General features: G+C 39.9%; 1 protein-coding gene across 1 annotated transcript in view; it reads left to right on the top strand.

Moving 5' to 3' along the window:
• Positions 1-13055, top strand: part of ESR1 (estrogen receptor 1) — a 515033-nt gene extending 501978 nt beyond the window's left edge. Inside the window, exon 9 of the mRNA XM_077486339.1 lies at positions 3816-13055. Within this exon, the coding sequence (XP_077342465.1) occupies positions 3816-4044 (229 nt within the window). The 3' untranslated portion in view covers positions 4045-13055. The remainder of the gene's footprint in view (positions 1-3815) is intronic.
• Positions 13056-17660: the final 4605 nt, after the last annotated feature.

The raw sequence follows: 17660 nt of genomic DNA, 5'->3' as shown, positions 1-17660 counted from the left end.
GCATGGGACCCAAAAGCTAGTGGAGATCACTCTAATAGTAGTGCCTACTATAGTAATTTCCAGCTTGCATGGGGTATGAAATACACATACTCAGCTTGGACCAACATAACTGTATAAAAAACTGCCACACCTACACTTCAGCTTTAAATAAATTAGGCTCTATCTACTCAAAAAGACCTATTGCACCCTCCAAAAATTCTCCCTATTTGACCATCAGGCATAGGCACATTCTCTAATTTAGCCCCCACTCTTTCAAACTCACTACCTAATTAAATAATCACATCCTGAATATAGGATAAACAGGGAAATCATTTTCTACATGGCAAATGAGAGAAAATAAGAATCCCTATTCCTCTGTAGGGAACTTTAAGACAAATAACTGTACTATATGTACCACAGTTTTGGCCCCAAGGAAGAAAATGAGTTTATAAATATTTGTGCATATAGAAAAAAATCAAATATCAGTTTTCATTAATTATTTTACTATATTTTTTAAAGTGTAATGAGAAAACAAAAAAAAAACCTATTCCCACTGCAAGGGTTATATGCTCATATTGACGGGGCTTTTAAAAGGTCACATCCCAGAACCGTTGATCCTGCATCGTACATGATGACATTGGAGAGGCCATGACTGGATGAGTGGCAAAAAAGCTTTGGGTTCTGTTTTTGTGGCAGGGAGTATTGCGTAACCTTCTGCCCCTAGACAAAATGAGCAATGCAAGGGTAAAGGGTCATTTTTTTTCTGGAGTTCCACTTTAAAAAATCAATTTTTTAGGGTTCGGACTCTGAGAAGTAAATAATAGGATGTACTTGGCTAAGAAATCTATGTACCGTGCATTAATACTTGGCTGTACCTAATGTCATAAATCTTTTGATTAAATGAAGAACTCCTCTCTGAAACATTACAGCTCTAAAAGGCTTCCAAAACATACAAGATGGTATATATGATAAGACATTAATATTTATTGAGCATTAAACTAAATAACCAGAAGAACACAATATTTTCTTTTTTTATGTTTAGGTATTAAGTCTTGTAAAAAGTTATTAACAGCTTTGATTTTATTGAAAAAGAGATACAGTGTCATTATATACACTACAGGTCATATTTAATAACCACATGCAGATAGCTTTGAGCTTTGAGCCTTCAAATTAAGTTTAATTCATATTAATGTCAAGTTGTTATAGATTTTGCCACATCACTGCTATTTGTGCCATATTAGTTTATAATACCCTAACATTGACCATGGCCTTAAGAAACAACAATCTCATGTCTATAGACAGAAAAGACACCCTCGATCAAAGCTGTAGCCAATACCCTCATCTGAAAAAGACTTAACCCTGGTACACACTACTAGTTTCATTTTCATTCAACCTAGCGGGCTAGTACAGCGATCTCCCCTGCTGTTCTATTGTGTTATGACAGGAGGACCCCCCACCAGATCACTCCGCCCAGCTCTCTCAGCCATTGGCTTAGAGAGTTGATCGGGAGTCAGCTGACAGACCTTCTTCGGTCATACCCCTTTGACAGAAGTTGGCTGATGTTGGACTGTTTGTAGTATACATGGGCTTAATGTCAGCTGGTTTCTATTGAAGCAGCAGATGCCGCCCGACATTCGGCGCCGTGTGTACTAGGCTTTAGGATACATTCCCACCAGTGCATTTAGCTGACTCTGAACACAGCAAACTATCTGCCCCTGGCCTCCTGCGTGAATTTAAGTCTATTGAGCATGCTGACCTCCATCTGAGGTCTGTGGTCACCTTAAAGCTTTCAATTAAATATATGCAGCAATAGCCACACAGGCCATAAATACATTTTGTTTGTAGCAAATGCCTTTGGAAAACCAGATAATACCTTGTAAAAATAGCAGTGACATTATCACTGTGTTATACATAGCTTGTCTATAGAGGAGGGCTGTGGGTGGGAACCATCAGGTCAACCTACTACAGGCAGTCTGGAGAACACTTCAGGGTGGCCGATATAAGACCAAGAAATTTCTGCACAGAGGTAAAGTGTAGAAGTTGTTTTATGCTGGAATGCTGCACAGATATAAATGATTTGCACAAAAGGACACAGTGACATATTTTCCAGCAGGAACTCGTTTATGGTAGGTGAGGTTGAAAAAGAGACAAATCCATCAAGTCCACCTATGTGTGTGATTATATGTCAGTATTATATTGTATAACCATGTATGTTGTGGTCATTCAGGTGCTTATCTAATAGTTTTTTTGAAACTATCAATGCTCCCTGCTGATACCACCGCCTGTGGAAGGGAATTCCACATCCTTGCTGTGTCTCAAACATTCACATTGCTGTCTTGAATAACGTCTGTAAGTTATGTAATATGTACACTTCCTATGATCATCAGCTCTAACTAGTGACCATAATGTAGTATTTTACTGAAATACCTCAATCAGGAAAAGACTACATTATGGCCACCAGATGGAGCCGACAAGTAAACATATTACAGACATCGCAGCAATTATTTGTGATAGCTGTGCAAATGCTTATACAGTCGTACAGCAAATTGTTTATAAATACATCCCTAAGATGCAAGTAAGAATAAACATACCTCTTGTATTCAGATAAGGGGAGACTTAAAGGAGTGAAGACTTAGGTCCAAAGAACCAGGTGCAAAGTTTTGAGAGTAACATTAAATAACGTCACCATGGCCCTATGCACAAAGTGTGCTGACCTGCCCCCTCATCCCTTTTCCCTTCTGTCTGGCATTCTCCATGAGCAGATGGGATGGAGCCATCATGTGTCCCACAACTGAAAGCTGCTGGATAACTTGATAAAGGCTGATTCTAAGACCAGGGTGACAACTTGGAACAGGGCAATGTGCTTAAGATAGCCATTGCCAACCCAAATGGATCACAGGGGCTGCGTAAATTTCTTCTTACCGTGTGAAAAGTAGTGAATGCTATGCTCATGGATGTGACAAACCATTTAAAGTGAGGTATTCTTGCTGCCCAAGGCAGTGGTCCGGTGTCCAGGGTTTACACTCGGATGGGGTGGGGGATGAGGCATTAGTGGGGCAGGCAGGGAACTACACAGGGAAGGGAGGATAGCCCTCAACTCACCACAATAACCACTTTCCAGGAGAGGAACCACCAAGTGGGTATATCCTCTCCTCAATAGGGTGTTTTCATGGACTGGGAATACAAGGACTCAGATTGACACTACCCTGGATCCATGTTGCATAGCTTCGTTAAAAGTCCCAATTAATGTCCATTATGCATCAGCTGTATCAAGGGTGAGTGGCAAACACAAATTCCAGTGCTAAAGTCAAAGTTACGGGCCAGCCCGCATCTTTATATATGACAGGGTTTGGGTACAGTTCCCGGAGGCGCTGCTAAGGGGAGACCAATCTGGAAGCTGCAATCATATTGCTGCAGTGGCATTGATGCAGCCAGAAAGAAAAGGATTTCACCATGTGAAGAACTAAGCATAGTCTTCAATCTTCCAGAAATATAGGGATGACAAGTCAGAACCTTGTCTCAGTAGAGAGAGATCATCCCTCACCTAACACTAGAAAAAAAAACTGAGGATTGCTACAATTGGGATGGCCTATCTGGGCTGTCCTAATAACTTTGTCAGCCATTGTCCTCGCCTGCAGGTAACAGCATATAACTCACGGTCAAGGCTGTTTTAAATGCTTATTTGCTACTTGTTATGAATATGTAAATGTTTGAATGCTCATAGTCTGGCCACAGTTTTACTTTAGGAGACCAGACAACATTCCTTTTTACTCATAATGAAGAACTTATTTACCTTTTTATGCATTACATTTAAAATGTTGCATTTGTTTTTACAGCAATAAAGGGATGGAGCACCTGTATAGCATGAAGTGCAAAAATGTTGTGCCGCTATATGATTTGCTGTTGGAGATGCTGGATGCACATCGCATGCATACACCCAAAGATAAATGTGTAACTCAAGAGGAAGACAGCCGCAGCCCACAGACTGAAGCCCCAACTACTTCACCCTGCGTACAGCCTTATTATGTAAATAGGGAGGAAACTATTTTGCAAAACACATTATGAAAGAATTCTGTTTTTAATTTGATTTTCTTTTATTTTTTAATTGATTGGTCTTAAGTGGCCATGCAGTTCCCAACAATATACTACCTACTACGTATAGTCTGCGCACCAATTTAGCTGAATAATGCTGCATATGTAAACACACTCCGGCACGCATCTTTTCAATGATTTCTAGTGCAGGGTTTCATCATCTCTTTGCAACATATCAAAGTGGAAGAGGAGCCATTGGGCTGAAGAACTCTCTCCATTACAATCAGCGCTTTCTGTGATTTTATTTTTGTACGCTATTTCATGTAACTCTGTGCTGCCAAGGAGCACAACTACATTTCTACAGCTTTCAATAAAATAGTTTGGATAGTGTTAAAATAGCATGGACTATGACTGATGCAAAATCAGTATATACTGTAGTTTCACATGTGCAAGTTTTTATTATAGCACCAAGCATTTACAAAATATCATTTATATAAACATTTTATCTACAGTTATGTTAGTGTATCTAGTTTTCAGTGTTGCTGTAGATCCCACTAATGACATTTCACCTACTATTTTATATAGTTCATCCCATCATAATCCTATTCATTATTCATTTTCTTAACCGTTTATCAATGGTTTCTCTGACTATTAATCAATCTGACAAGGGAGCGAATTGAATATATGTGTAGTGCCAAAAGTTTATTGGGCACAATTGTTTTACAGTTAAGTGGTACTCATTAAGATGACATTAGCCTTGACTTTTAGCATAAGAATGTGGTGCTCCAAACAGATCTCACCGATTCCTAAGTCATACCCTATGTGTAAGAGCTTATCTTCATTTGTGTTCTCTTTGATTATTAATAAGCCTACTGATGTAGGATTTTTAAAGGTACTAAATTATGATAATTTTTTTTTATAATTTAATAATGAAATAAGACAAAGGTGACCTGAACTGTAACTAAACCATCACAGTAAACAGATGGCCTTTGTTTTGTTCAATTAGCTTGCAATGTTAAAAATTATCTATGAGTATAGCTAGAAATATGTACCCTATAATATACATTTCTTAACAATACCTTCCCAATATGATATAGTATGAGAATATTCCAAATCACTTATTATTGATTTTACAACATTATTCTAGGTTACCTAACATGCCATGAGCCATAGCATAGGTAACATTTTGTTTGCACTATAACAAATGACACTTTGAATTAGACTGGCTGCTATGGGCTGCTGCCAGAACCAGTAGACCACAGGAATAACTTTTAACAGCAAAATCCCTGCCTTTCATTTGCCTTTGGGGTTTATTATATAATTTTCCCATCAGCGCAAACTGGACCATGCTTTATGAAGGTTTATTTCCTCTGATTAAACTGCACGTTTAGGATTCTGTGGATGTATTTTTTTTTCAAGCATAAATATGTAGCCCCAAATCCTGGGGAGTTCTAATATGCAAATTTTTACACTTCTTTGCACTGATAGAAGCTTGCTTATTTCTTTTTGATCCCTTACCTTCCAATTGGCCTACCGTTATATTTGCTTACCAGTATGATACTGTACCACTTTTTGGCCAAAAGGAAGGTGCGATAGGGAGTGAAGAGTTTAAAGAAATTGCTAAGGAATGGTCCTGAGACCAATTTAATAAGATTATAGCACTGACAAGTGTACTTTAATCACATTTACTATAAAGAACCCTCTCTTATACTAATAGTAAAATCTTTTTATTACTGTAAATGCACAATTTATGTCACCTAGAGTTTTGCGTAAAACACACGGTTCTTTAGAAAGATATTTATATTGTCATGTATGTGCATTTTAATTCGATCATCTAAGTTGTCTTTTTTTAGTTCTCTAAGGCTGGGTTCAAACCATCATGAATTGGATGTGGGTTTTGCCGCATCCAATTCGCATGTTAGGAGATTGTGACCGGCTCTCGATGGAGCCCGTTCATACATCTCTGAAGTGAGCTTCACTGCTGTGAGCCCATCCATTCCTCAGTGTGAACCCAGTCTCATACCTTTCATTTATATGGCACCAACATATACTACATTCCTTGCCAATTCAGGAAGAACAAACAAATTAAGGAAGAACATGTAACAAACAAAACAAAAGAAGCATTTTTTCTAAGTCTGTTGTGTCTGTGTTAAATTTAAAACTTTATTGGGGTACAGCTATGCCGACTAATCATCTAGAATGTCTAGGTGTGGAGACATATGGAACCTTGCACAGCTTTGTGCAAAAGTGTTTACCTAATGCAAATGTGTTAAAACAGAAGTATGGCCAAATCCTTTTTAGCCATACCTCGCTTCTGGTTCACAGGAGGGCACTTACTTTTGCACTCCTATAACCCAGAATAAGCTAAAGCAGTGTTTCTCAACTCCAGTCCTCAAGGCGCCCCAACAGGTCTTGTTTTCAGGCATTCCATTATTTGGCACAGGTGATTTTATCAGTTTCACTGCCATAGTAATTACAACAGCCGTTTCATCTGAGGGAAATCATGAAAACATGGCCTGTTGGGGCGCCTTGAGGACTGGAGTTGAGAAACGCTGAGCTAATGCCTGCTGTTGGCTGATGTGACAGAGCTGGCCCAGGCTCTGTAAGGATTCCGACAATAATGATGAATGATGCCTGATGGCAACTGGCTCAGCCTCTCAGTGCACCATTGAGAGCCTGAGCCAGCTGCTCCAACCCCTTTCCCAGCCTGGTGCTCCAGTGAGTGATTGACAGTCACCGCTTTCTACTCAGAGTGAACTGAGAACTGGATTGGCATGTGATCGCTCAGTCCTCAAGATTAGAGCCTGCGGAGAACAACTGCAGATGAGTATGAATGTTTGATTTTTTTTTTTATTCCTACACTTTTCCAAGTAATTGACACCCTTATGCTCTGGTTTTCCAGTTTTGATTACTCAACAAAAACAGTATACATTTAAGAAAAATACATTTCTTAATTTAATTATGCTGCTCTACAACACATGCAGAGTAGATTAAAAGTAGAATCCATACATGGATTGAAATTCATCCAGTTAATCAGGAACTGGACAAATTTTGATCCACGTATGGGCAGGTTGATTGTACCCAAGACGATCCATCAATCAACTTGGGTACAACTAGCCTGTTGGATTTTCCCATATATGGATATAGCCATGGACAGTAACCATTGTATTCTGCCAGCTGCCAATGCTCCCAGGGTTCCCCGCTGGCAGAATACAATAGCGCAGTGGGAGGCATTTCCACATCAACACTGACTGTGTTGATGGGGGAATCAAGAAATCATATCATTTATGGCCTGCTTCACTGTCTCCCTGCCTACATTGTTGTTCACTAGAGTGCTGAATGCCAGCTCCCCCAGTTCATTATTTTCTTTTTTCTACCCACAAATGTAAATTAGCAAAAAAGCTAGCATTTTAAAAAGCAGATTAGTTTAATTATTCCTCAGATTTTATTAGGCTAGATTGGCTATAGACACAGATGACTAGAAAATCAGTATGTATCAGTGCACCATCTCCTTCCTTGTAGAAATTACCATAAAACTTTATTTTGTTCATTGTAAAAAAGTGGATTATAGTAAACATTTGAAAGTACAGCTGCTCAGATTTCCTTTTGTTTTAATACGGCACATGTATTCAAAAAAGAAAAGATCCCACTTCACTTCATGTCTAAACTGTAATATTGCAATCAACTAAAAAAAATGCAAACTCTCGCAAAGGTGATTGCAGACAAATCAATGAGTGACATAGTTTGATTGACTAGTTTATATATTTTTATTAGTAATATTTGTATTAATATTGATTACAATAACTTTTGATCCAGAAAATTGGGCTTTAGGGCTTTACATTTATTGTATACAGTATCTATTTAAGCACCATTTTTTCTGTTTTGGGCAACTACTGAAAACATGTGCCTACTTTTACCATTTTTCAGAAGGGAAAACTACAACCATTTATTGGGAATCTTAGCTGCTGCATTGATACATGTAATTCATAGTCTGTCAGAACAGAAGTCTGTTATTTCTAGAAGGTAAACCTATGATGATTATTTGAACAAACAGCAACAGCAGCTCACCCGCCGCCCTATAGATTGATGTCCAGTCCCAGGTGTTTGGACAGCGTTCCCTTCTCTTATCCAAAAATAAGTAAGAAGATGGTCACTACTCCAGGATCATTAGCAGCCCAGAAAAAAGCAATCACTAAAGCATGAAATTACAAGTTTCATGCTAACTGACCTTTCTCAAGTGATAATAAAATAACTCATCTCTGTCTTTAAACACAAGTGGTCTCTGGCTCTAAAGTAGTCTATGAGAAACTAAGTCTGGATAACCTATTATTTATGGAAAACATATAAGTATATATGACAATATATCAATAATAGCCCTAAAATTGCAGTGATAAAATTAATTTACCTGCAGCATTTGATATTTATTATTTGCCTTGTTCCAAATATGGCATTCGTATCCCCATATGCACATAAAAAAATGCATAATTTATTCATGAGACAAATACATTTTTTATCACATTAGTATATTGTAACATTAGGGTAACATTTGTTACCTGAATTAAAGGCAAGAATGCCCCCAAGTATATTTATACCTCATTTATATGTTGGAACATTTCTCTGAATTAAATGACAGGCTGCCCCCAAGTATATCTATATCCCATTTATAATTTGTAACATTAGCGTAACATTTTTCTGAATTAAATGCCAAAATGCCCCCAAGTATATTAATATTCCATTTGCAATTTGTACTATTAGGGTAACATATCACTGACCTAAAAAATCCAGACTGCCTCTTATTTAACATTTTCTTAAAGTGTATGTAAGGGCAAAACTTTTTTAGTTTTGGATGGATGAAGGAATGGTTAGGATCCCTGTTAAATTGTGGAATTGTGGAATTTCCCTTTACTTCCTATTGCAGAAAATCAGCAGAAAGTAAGAGGAGATCTCAATGCAGAGGTCCCCACTGGAAGATTTCTTTTCACCTCCAGTTCCTGTGACAGTGAAAACATTTTGGGTTTCCCTTCACTTTCTGTACTGGAGACATTGGTCAGCAGAACCAATTGTGAAAGTCACTGCCTGCAGTGGGGACACAGAGAGTATTACAACCTGACAGGAGTAAGTTTGCGCTTTACATATCCTTTCAGATCATATCCTCTGACTTCCCTCTATTCCTTTTGTAAACAAGTCGTAGTATATTCCCACTTGCATAGACAAAAAATGTACAAATGAAACATTGAACTGATTGCATGTTTTTGATTGCTGGAGTCACATCTATGTTCTGAAATCCTCCTCGACAAAGGACATGTAGTCCAAACTATGTATTGGAATGCAGACCATCTTCTTTATGATTGCTAGAACCTTTGCACTACTGTTTAACCAATACAGCACACAAGTCGATCACATTAAAAAAAACTAAAGACTGCTTACTTACTTACAACCAAAGCCCAATTGAACCTTCAGTTTAAATTATCTAAATATTGTACATTCCAAGGGCATCAAAACAAAATGTGTGCAACATTTTAGTTTATTGTTATAGCAGCTACAGTCCACATACTAAGTCTGTCTCCTTTCAGCAGCTGTAGAGAAGGACCCGTACTCTCTGTGGGGAAGCAATAGTCTCCCTGTAGAGGTCTGATACACCCCCTACAGCAGAGCTTATACTCCCTGCTGATTGGAGAGCTTTTGTTCTGACTTAAGCCCCATACACACGAGCTGAATGTCGGATGGCATCGGCTGGTTCCATAGAAACCAGGCAAGATTTGGCCCTGTGTCCTGCAGCTGGTCCAACAGAAACCAGCTGAAGAGGCATGATCAAAATAGGACTACCAACTGGCTCACAATCCCAATGGCTGGGAGCACTCACTGGAGTGTTCTGGCAGGGGGGAGGCCTTCCCCCTGTCAGAACACAATAGAACAGCAGGGGGATCACTGTACTAACATTGGGTTGTGAGTACAGCGGCTCCAACCTGAGCTGTCAGTTTTTTTTCTTTCGGCCGCAAAAAATGGCTGTGTGTACTAGGCTTTAGTAAGGGATGAACCTCTGAAAAGAGAATACTGCTTGCCCATGGAATGCAATTATCCAACTTTGCAGCTGAGCACAGGGGACAGCATTTTTTCTCAGGCTGTGGCTGCTTTTTAAACCAAACAATTGTAAGGTTGAGCATATCATTTGCTTTGGTGCACCTCAACACAAATACACGACATGGCATTCATATAAATATGTCTAGCACTAGATTTCCCATATAACATAAAGATGTAATATTCAAATATGTATGTTTTCACTGGATGATTTTATTATCTAAGAATTGCACTATAGCTGAATGTAAGATTAGCACTAAATTGGGTTTAAAATCCCAGAAATGCACTCTAGAATGGACCAAAATAAACATTTTAATCAAGTCCACGTAACAATTAAACTATAAACAGGTATTTCATGTTTTTCTTTTTTCATTAATGTTACAGTTGTGTAAATAAAACCTTAAAAAAAAAAACAACGAATGATTTGATCACAAAATAAGCTGAGTGTTATACAAAAGAATGATCTTTTATGCACAAGAGTTGGGTATAGTCGGGTAGGACTATTAAAATTTTTGAGATAACGACACTTGCAATTATAAGTTGTCACTGGATATTCATTTACATTTTTTTTATGATCCACAGATCTGGCTATCAATCCTATAACTGAACTTCTTATTGGTCAAAGATACCACTGACCTACATTCTTAAGTCTGCTTTAATAGACATAGACAAAGGCATTACAAAAGTAGAATTGGGGCACTAAAATCAGAAGAAAATTACCTGTCAGACAAAAATGTGTCTGGGCAGGGTTCTGATCTCAGCTCTCAGCTAAGTCTTCAAATAAAGGCATTGAAGACTTTGCTGACACTGGTACCCAACATGGAGAGCTGCTGCAGGTCTTGTGACAACTTCAGATCATGTAGTTCAGATCCAGAGCACCGCAGGACCTGCTTTTCACAGCCAATTTTATAAGCCAGTTTCTGATTAAATTACCGCTCCTACTTAACCGCTCCTACATCTAGTACAAGAGACGTTACTTTAAGCTTATTTAATAAAATGCCACACAAAATAAACACCACTAAAATGCAAAGTCCCGTAAACAGCCAATTACAATCAATCTTCTGCTGGTTTGTTATGAACCAGATGTAGATTGATGGCAATTGCACTTTGCAGTTTGCTCCTTGCACTATTCAATAAATAAGAATAATTTTTGTTACTAATTGTTAGACGGGCCTAATAGACCTCCGTAGATGTAATATTCTTCTAGAAATGCATTAAAGCCTAAATATACATTGTATCAGTTCTTACGTGCCTATGTATTTTGACTGCTGCATTTAGAAAAAAATAAAAAATAATAATGGTCACCTTAATTATTTAAGAAAATGTTTAAAAAAATATTCTTTTGGACACTTTGTTACAGCAACGCTACTGTTGCAGTATGTTTCTTTTGTAGCATGCTACAATACTATAACTCTATTCAGTGAGCACCTACATGTCTTACTGTAGGCATCCATATTGTGGACCAGGGGTAGGCAACCCCCGACACACAAATCCTCTTTTGCCAGCACTTGACTCCCTCCCCATCATCATGTCTTGGCCACTGCTAAAGTAATCGCAGTCCTGCTAGCCCTATCCACCATCTGGAGGAAGATGATTCGCTTGGTTGTCACTACCAATCTCAGAAAGAAGGGATTTCACTGTGATTGAGAAAACCACAATCAGGTGACAGTTTGTGGAATTACTGTTGAGCTTCTGGGACCTTTTTTGAAATGATTCCTGAACCTCTGCGTCCCTTACTATTGAAACCCTGCACCCCTTTATGCCACAGCCAGTATTCATCGCAATGAAAATCACACCCAACCACTTTTTCTCAGCTGCAGAGGCCCAACTTATGATCCTGCACACAGGCCCACTGCTTTTAGAAAATGCCCCTGGCCTGAGCTAGTCATTGCGCATCCATTCCAGATGCTTGTATGTGACATTATATACAAGCACGTGGGCTGGATTCAAGAGTTTGATCAGCAGGATGAGTGTGCCAGGACAGGTAGATGTGCCTCATCTCTGCTTCCTTTCACCACTCTGCATATCACGCAAATCCTAGATCAGAAGAGGGTACAGTGGTGGAGTAGATGAGCAGGAGGGTACAGCGGTGGGGAAAATGAGCAGGAGGAGTTCAGATTTGGAACATAAGAGCAGGAGGGTACAGCAGTGAGGCAGATGTGCAGGAGGGGTTCAGAGGTGGAACAGAAGAGCAGGAGGGTACAGCGGTGGGGCAGATGTGCAGGAGGGGTTCAGAGGTGGAACAGAAGAGCAGGAAGGTACAGCGGTGGGGCAGATGTGCAGGGAGGTACAGTGGTGGAAGAGATGAGAAGGGGGTTCAGCGGTGGGACAGAAGAGCAGGGGATACAGTGATGGGCCAGATGAGTAGGGAGAGTTCGGTGTTGGGCCAGAGGAACAGGGAGGTTCAGCGTTGGGCCAGAAAAGCAGTGAGGTAGAGCAGTGGGGTAGATGTGAAAGAAAGTGTATTGGTGGGGCAGATGAGCAGGGGTTACATTGGTGGGGCAGGAGAGCAGGGGGAACAGAGGTGAGACAGATGTACACGAGGCACATTGTTGAGGCAGATGAGAAAGCTGGTTACAGTGGTGTGGCAGATTAGCAGATGGGTTCAGTGTTAGGACAGATGAGAAGGTGATTCGGTAGTGAGACAAAATAGCATGGGGATATGGCGGTGGAGCAGATGAGCAGGTGGGTTACAGTGGTGGGACAGATGTGCAGGAGTCACAGTGGTGAGAGTGATTAGAAGGGGGTTCAGCAGTGGCACAGAAAAGCAGGGGGGTACAGTGATAGGGCAGATGAGAAGGGGGTTACAGTGGTGGGACAGATGAGCAGGGGGGCTCAGTGTTGGGGCAGAGGAGAAAGGAGATACATTGATTTGGCAGATGAGCAGGGGGTTAGAGTGGTGGAGCAGATGAGCAGGTGGATACAGTGGTGGGGCAGATGCACAGTGGTGGGGCAGATGTACATTGGTGGAGCAGATGAGCAGGGGGGTACAGTGGTGGGGCAGATGAGCAGGGGGAACAGTGGTAGGGGAGATGTGCAGGGGGATACAGTGGTGGGACAGATGTGCAGGGGGGTTCAGTGGTGGGGCAGATGTATAGGGGGTTACAGTGGTGGGGCCGATGAGCAGGGGGGACAGTGATCTGAGGTATGAAGGTGCATGAATTGTGGTTCATCTGAAGTGTGGAGTTGCAGGAATTGGGGCTAATTTGAGGCTTAAGAGTGCAGGATATTAATTTCTCACTACTAAAGTAGTTTACAGCATTTACTTTATAAAAAATCATTTTTGTGATTGGGAGTGCGAAGTTGACTTTTTTGTTATAAAATCAGCAAGCTCAATTTCTTTGAAATTTTCAAAGAAATGAATTTCTTTGAAAACATTTTTCGGCACAATGTGCTAAAAAGGTTGCCTACCCCTGTTGTGGACTATACTAACACGTGCTTAACTGTTACAAGAAAACACTGGTATTAATTTGTGGAGGTGTCTTATCTATGACTGATGTATTTCTAGTACAACTACAGCCTTTTTTGCATATGCATATGTTTCAGATCTATTTTACCATAATAAAGACAACCGCTTTAAAACCTGAACCTGTATTCACTACAATTTGCCATTTGGTTAGAGTCTGGGAGGGTTAGAACTTTTGTCAGGTTTTTACTGTTATTTCTTTATTTCTGATCTTTCCTTTGACAATGATTTCACCATACAGAAAGTGAGGCTGAATCTCCAACAGAAAAAGAGAGTTTGTATATATATCTTTTTTTTTTTTTCAGTAAAAGTGTTGCCACCAGGACCAAAAGTGGGACAAAATTTTGAATGGTGTCTCAGATAGTAGCAAAAAATCCAACAGCGTTTCAAAAGCTTTCCCCACTACATAGATCTGCAAACTAAAGTCTTCTGTCTTTAGGTATACAAAAATGGGTGGGTGCACTTTGATTAGACTAAACTTAAAAGACCAGGCTACCAAAACTATTTTAACTCTGAATAGATGCCAATGGTTTGAACTACTCACCAGACACCTGAAGATCTCGAGGTCTCCAATGGCGATATAGTCGCTCATCTACTATAGACACAACAAGGGGTTCACAAAGCCTTTTGCTGCAATGTTTTTTATTTTTTTATTCTGAGAATGTAGCAGGAAGAGACAAACACCTTAAGTTGCAGCAACACCTTCCAAGAAAACAGAAATTTGGTTTTATGGGTCCTGGAAAGTTATAAGCCAGTATGCAATTTAGCCCTTTATCATCCACTCATTAAAGCCTAATTAAGCTTTGAGTTCAAAATCAGTTGAATTTAATCCAAGTGCATCAAAACCAAAGGTGTGCAACGTTTTTACAATTTGTTTCCTTCAACCGCTTCAGCCCCGGAAGAATTTACCCCCTTCCTTACCAGAGCACTTTTTGCGATTCAGCACTGCGTCGCTTTAACTGACAATTGCGCGGTCATGCGGTGTTGCACCCAAACAAAATTGACGTCCTTTTTTTCCCACAAATAGAGCTTTCTTTTGGTGGTATTTGATAACGCTTGCGTTTTTTATTTTTTGCGTTATAAAAAAAAAACTTTGCTGTAGTAAATATCCCCCAAAAATATATAAAAAAAATATTTTTTTCATCAGTTTAGGCCAATACGTATTCTTCTACATATTTTTGGTAAAAAAAATCAAAGTAAGCGATTATTGATTGGTTTGGGCAAAAGTTATAGCGTTCACAAAATAGGTGATAGTTTTATGGCATTTTTATTAATCTTTTTTTTTTAACTGACGGCGATCAGCGATTTTTATCATGACTGCGACATTACGGCGGACACATCAGACATTTTTGACACATTTTTGGGACCATTGTCATTTATACAGCAATCAGTGCTATACAAACACGATGATTCCTGTGTAAATGACACTGGCAGTGAAGGGGTTAACCACTAGGCGGCAGTGTAGGGGTTAACTGTGTCCTAGGGGCGTATTTCTAACTGTGGGGGGGGGCGTGGCTGTGTATGACATGTCACTGATCTCTGCTCCCGATCACAGTGTCCCGATGACACTGTCACTAGGCAGAACGGGGAGATGCTTGTTTACATTAGCATCTCCCCATTCTTCCTCCCCGTGAGGCGATTGCGGGTATACCAAGGGTGATAGAGTCCGCGGAACCCGTGACCTGACTCACGAAGCTTGCCGCGGGTGCTGTCTGCCTCTTACAGGGCCACGTACAGGTACGCGATTCTGCCTGTACGAGCCTTTCTGCCGACGTATATTGGCGTGAGGTGGTCAGCAAGCGGTTAAGCTGGCTACACACTATATAATTTTTATATAATTTTCTTTTACAAATTTCCTTTAGATTTACCAAAACCATATAATATGAGGTCAAACCTAAACACTGTCAAATTGTATGCAATCAAGCAGGCCTTTCCGCTACATAGTTGAAGGTAAATCTAAAATTGTATATTGAGTAGCCAGCTTTAGAAATGTGCCCAGCCAGCAAGTTGCAGAGATGAACCTCTATGTCAGGGATATGCAATTAGCGGACCTCCAGCTGTTGCAGAATTACAAGTCGCATTAGGCATAGCAAGATTCTGACAGCCACAAGAATGACACCCAGAGGCAGAGGCATGATGGGATTTGTAGTTTTGCAACAGCTGGAGGTCCGCTAATTGCATATCTCTGCTCTTTGTGTGAAAGCAGTAATCTCTCTGCAGGGGTCTGACACACCCCCGCTGTATTAGAGCTAGAGCTATCCAATCAGCAAAGCTCATGTTTCCTGTTGGCTGAGGAGCTGCAGCTCGGACCCAACAGGGGGCTTGCCAAACCTCTGCAGGAAGAACACTGTTTCCGCACAGAGAGCAAGTTCATCTCTGCAGAATGCTGGCAGTGGACATGCCAAAGAAAATGAACTGTAAATAATTTGTTTTGGTGCACCTGGGATGATTTAAACCAAAAGTTTGCTCGAGCTCGATATGCATTGGATGGACCCTTAAAGTTATTACACTGAAAAAATTGTGTTGATTGAAAAAAAAAAAAAAAGATGTTGCCATCAAGTTTATAGAATAATACAAACAATTTTTTTAAATGCAACAATATTATTTGGACCTACTCAGATTTTACATTTAAAAATTAATATATTTGTCTATGGTTTTGTTTTGTGTGGAATGTAATGTAGTTTATGTAATTTGTATGCATTTCTTTCAAAAACACAGTTAGCTGTGCATGTGAGGAATAGCACCTTATATATCAGAGATGTCTACAAAGTCTCTGAGAGTGACATTGGACTGTTGAATGTATTTCTAATAATGTGTCAGACTGTTTCTAAATGCCAACATTTTAAAAATCTTGACTAAAAATTGCATGTGCAATTAATTGTGCCTTTGTCTTTATTTTGTTTAATAAGCTCTCACTTAAATGTACCAATTAAAATGACCATTACTATGACAATATTCTGCTGATGTCTGTTTTATTTCCTGATGCTAATGACACCATTGACTCAGCTTTGGTTTCTTACTACTGTTGAATGCAATTAGCTGCTATGTGTGATATAGCACCTTATAGCAGTATATATATTTCTACTTTTGCAGTGGAAAACCCCACTACATGTTTGTGATGTGTTCCCATTCACACCTAATAAATGTTACTTACCATTTAGGTATTTCTAAGGAGAAGATGTCATGGCGAATTGATTTACTAAAACTGCATAGTGTAAAATCTGGTGCAGCTGTGCTTTGTAGCCAATCTGCTTCTAACTTCAGCTTTTTCAATTAAGCTCGACAATAAAACCTGGACGCTAATTGGTTTCTATGCAGAGCTGCACCAGTTTTCGCACTCTACTGTTTTAGTAAATTAACCCCTTTGTCTTTGTCCCCACAACAAACTGAGCTAGCTATCCCTCTTTAACATATAATGCAGGAGGATGGTTTCAAATCTAGACTAGCTCAGCTGATAATGAAAAACTATGGGGAAAGCATGTGTAGCACTAACCCCCGAAGGAGCTGCTGATTTTTCCTGGGCTTACCGATTACCTCCTCCAGCTTGCACTTGTTGTCCTTGTCTAGGGGTTCCCAGGGTTAATAACCCAGTAACTGTAGAGACCTACACTTGAATTCCTTGTCAGGATTTTTATTTAGCATGAAACGGTTGAACAAACTCAGTCTCTAAGTTGGGAATAGAGGGTGTCAGGGTAGAGTTTAGCTCAGGTGCTTGGAACTGCTGACTTCAATGAAAGTCTCTCTCTGTACATAATCCAGGGAACAGCCGCTCGCAACTGGACTCTTTAACTGTTGGATAAATCCTTACGTTTTGGGTTTAGCAGCCAACAGGTAATTCTAGCTTTTCAAAGTCTCTCACACAGACTTGGTTGGAAACTTAGTTATAGCTGGAAGTGTAGACGTAGAAACCTTTCTTACTGTACCAGAATCTTTCAGCTGGGCCGTCGATACTGTAAGAATTGTGGATTCAATGGATGTCCATGGCAGCTCAGCTTCCAGGCTCTTACCGAGCAGCCAGCTTTGTGCATGGCTCTCTTACTGAAGAGTCCTCCCCTGGTCGCATGTAGAGTTGCTGGGCCTCTCCAAAACCTGAGACGGCACCGGA

This window comes from Lithobates pipiens, unplaced genomic scaffold (genome assembly GCF_037356315.1).
Source record: "Lithobates pipiens isolate NorthernLeopardFrog02 unplaced genomic scaffold, aLitPip1_a1.2 Scaffold_18, whole genome shotgun sequence".
Lineage (NCBI taxonomy): Eukaryota > Metazoa > Chordata > Amphibia > Anura > Ranidae > Lithobates > Lithobates pipiens.
The sequence above is the reverse complement of the archived record's forward strand: the minus strand, read 5'-3'. Positions and strand labels throughout refer to the sequence as shown.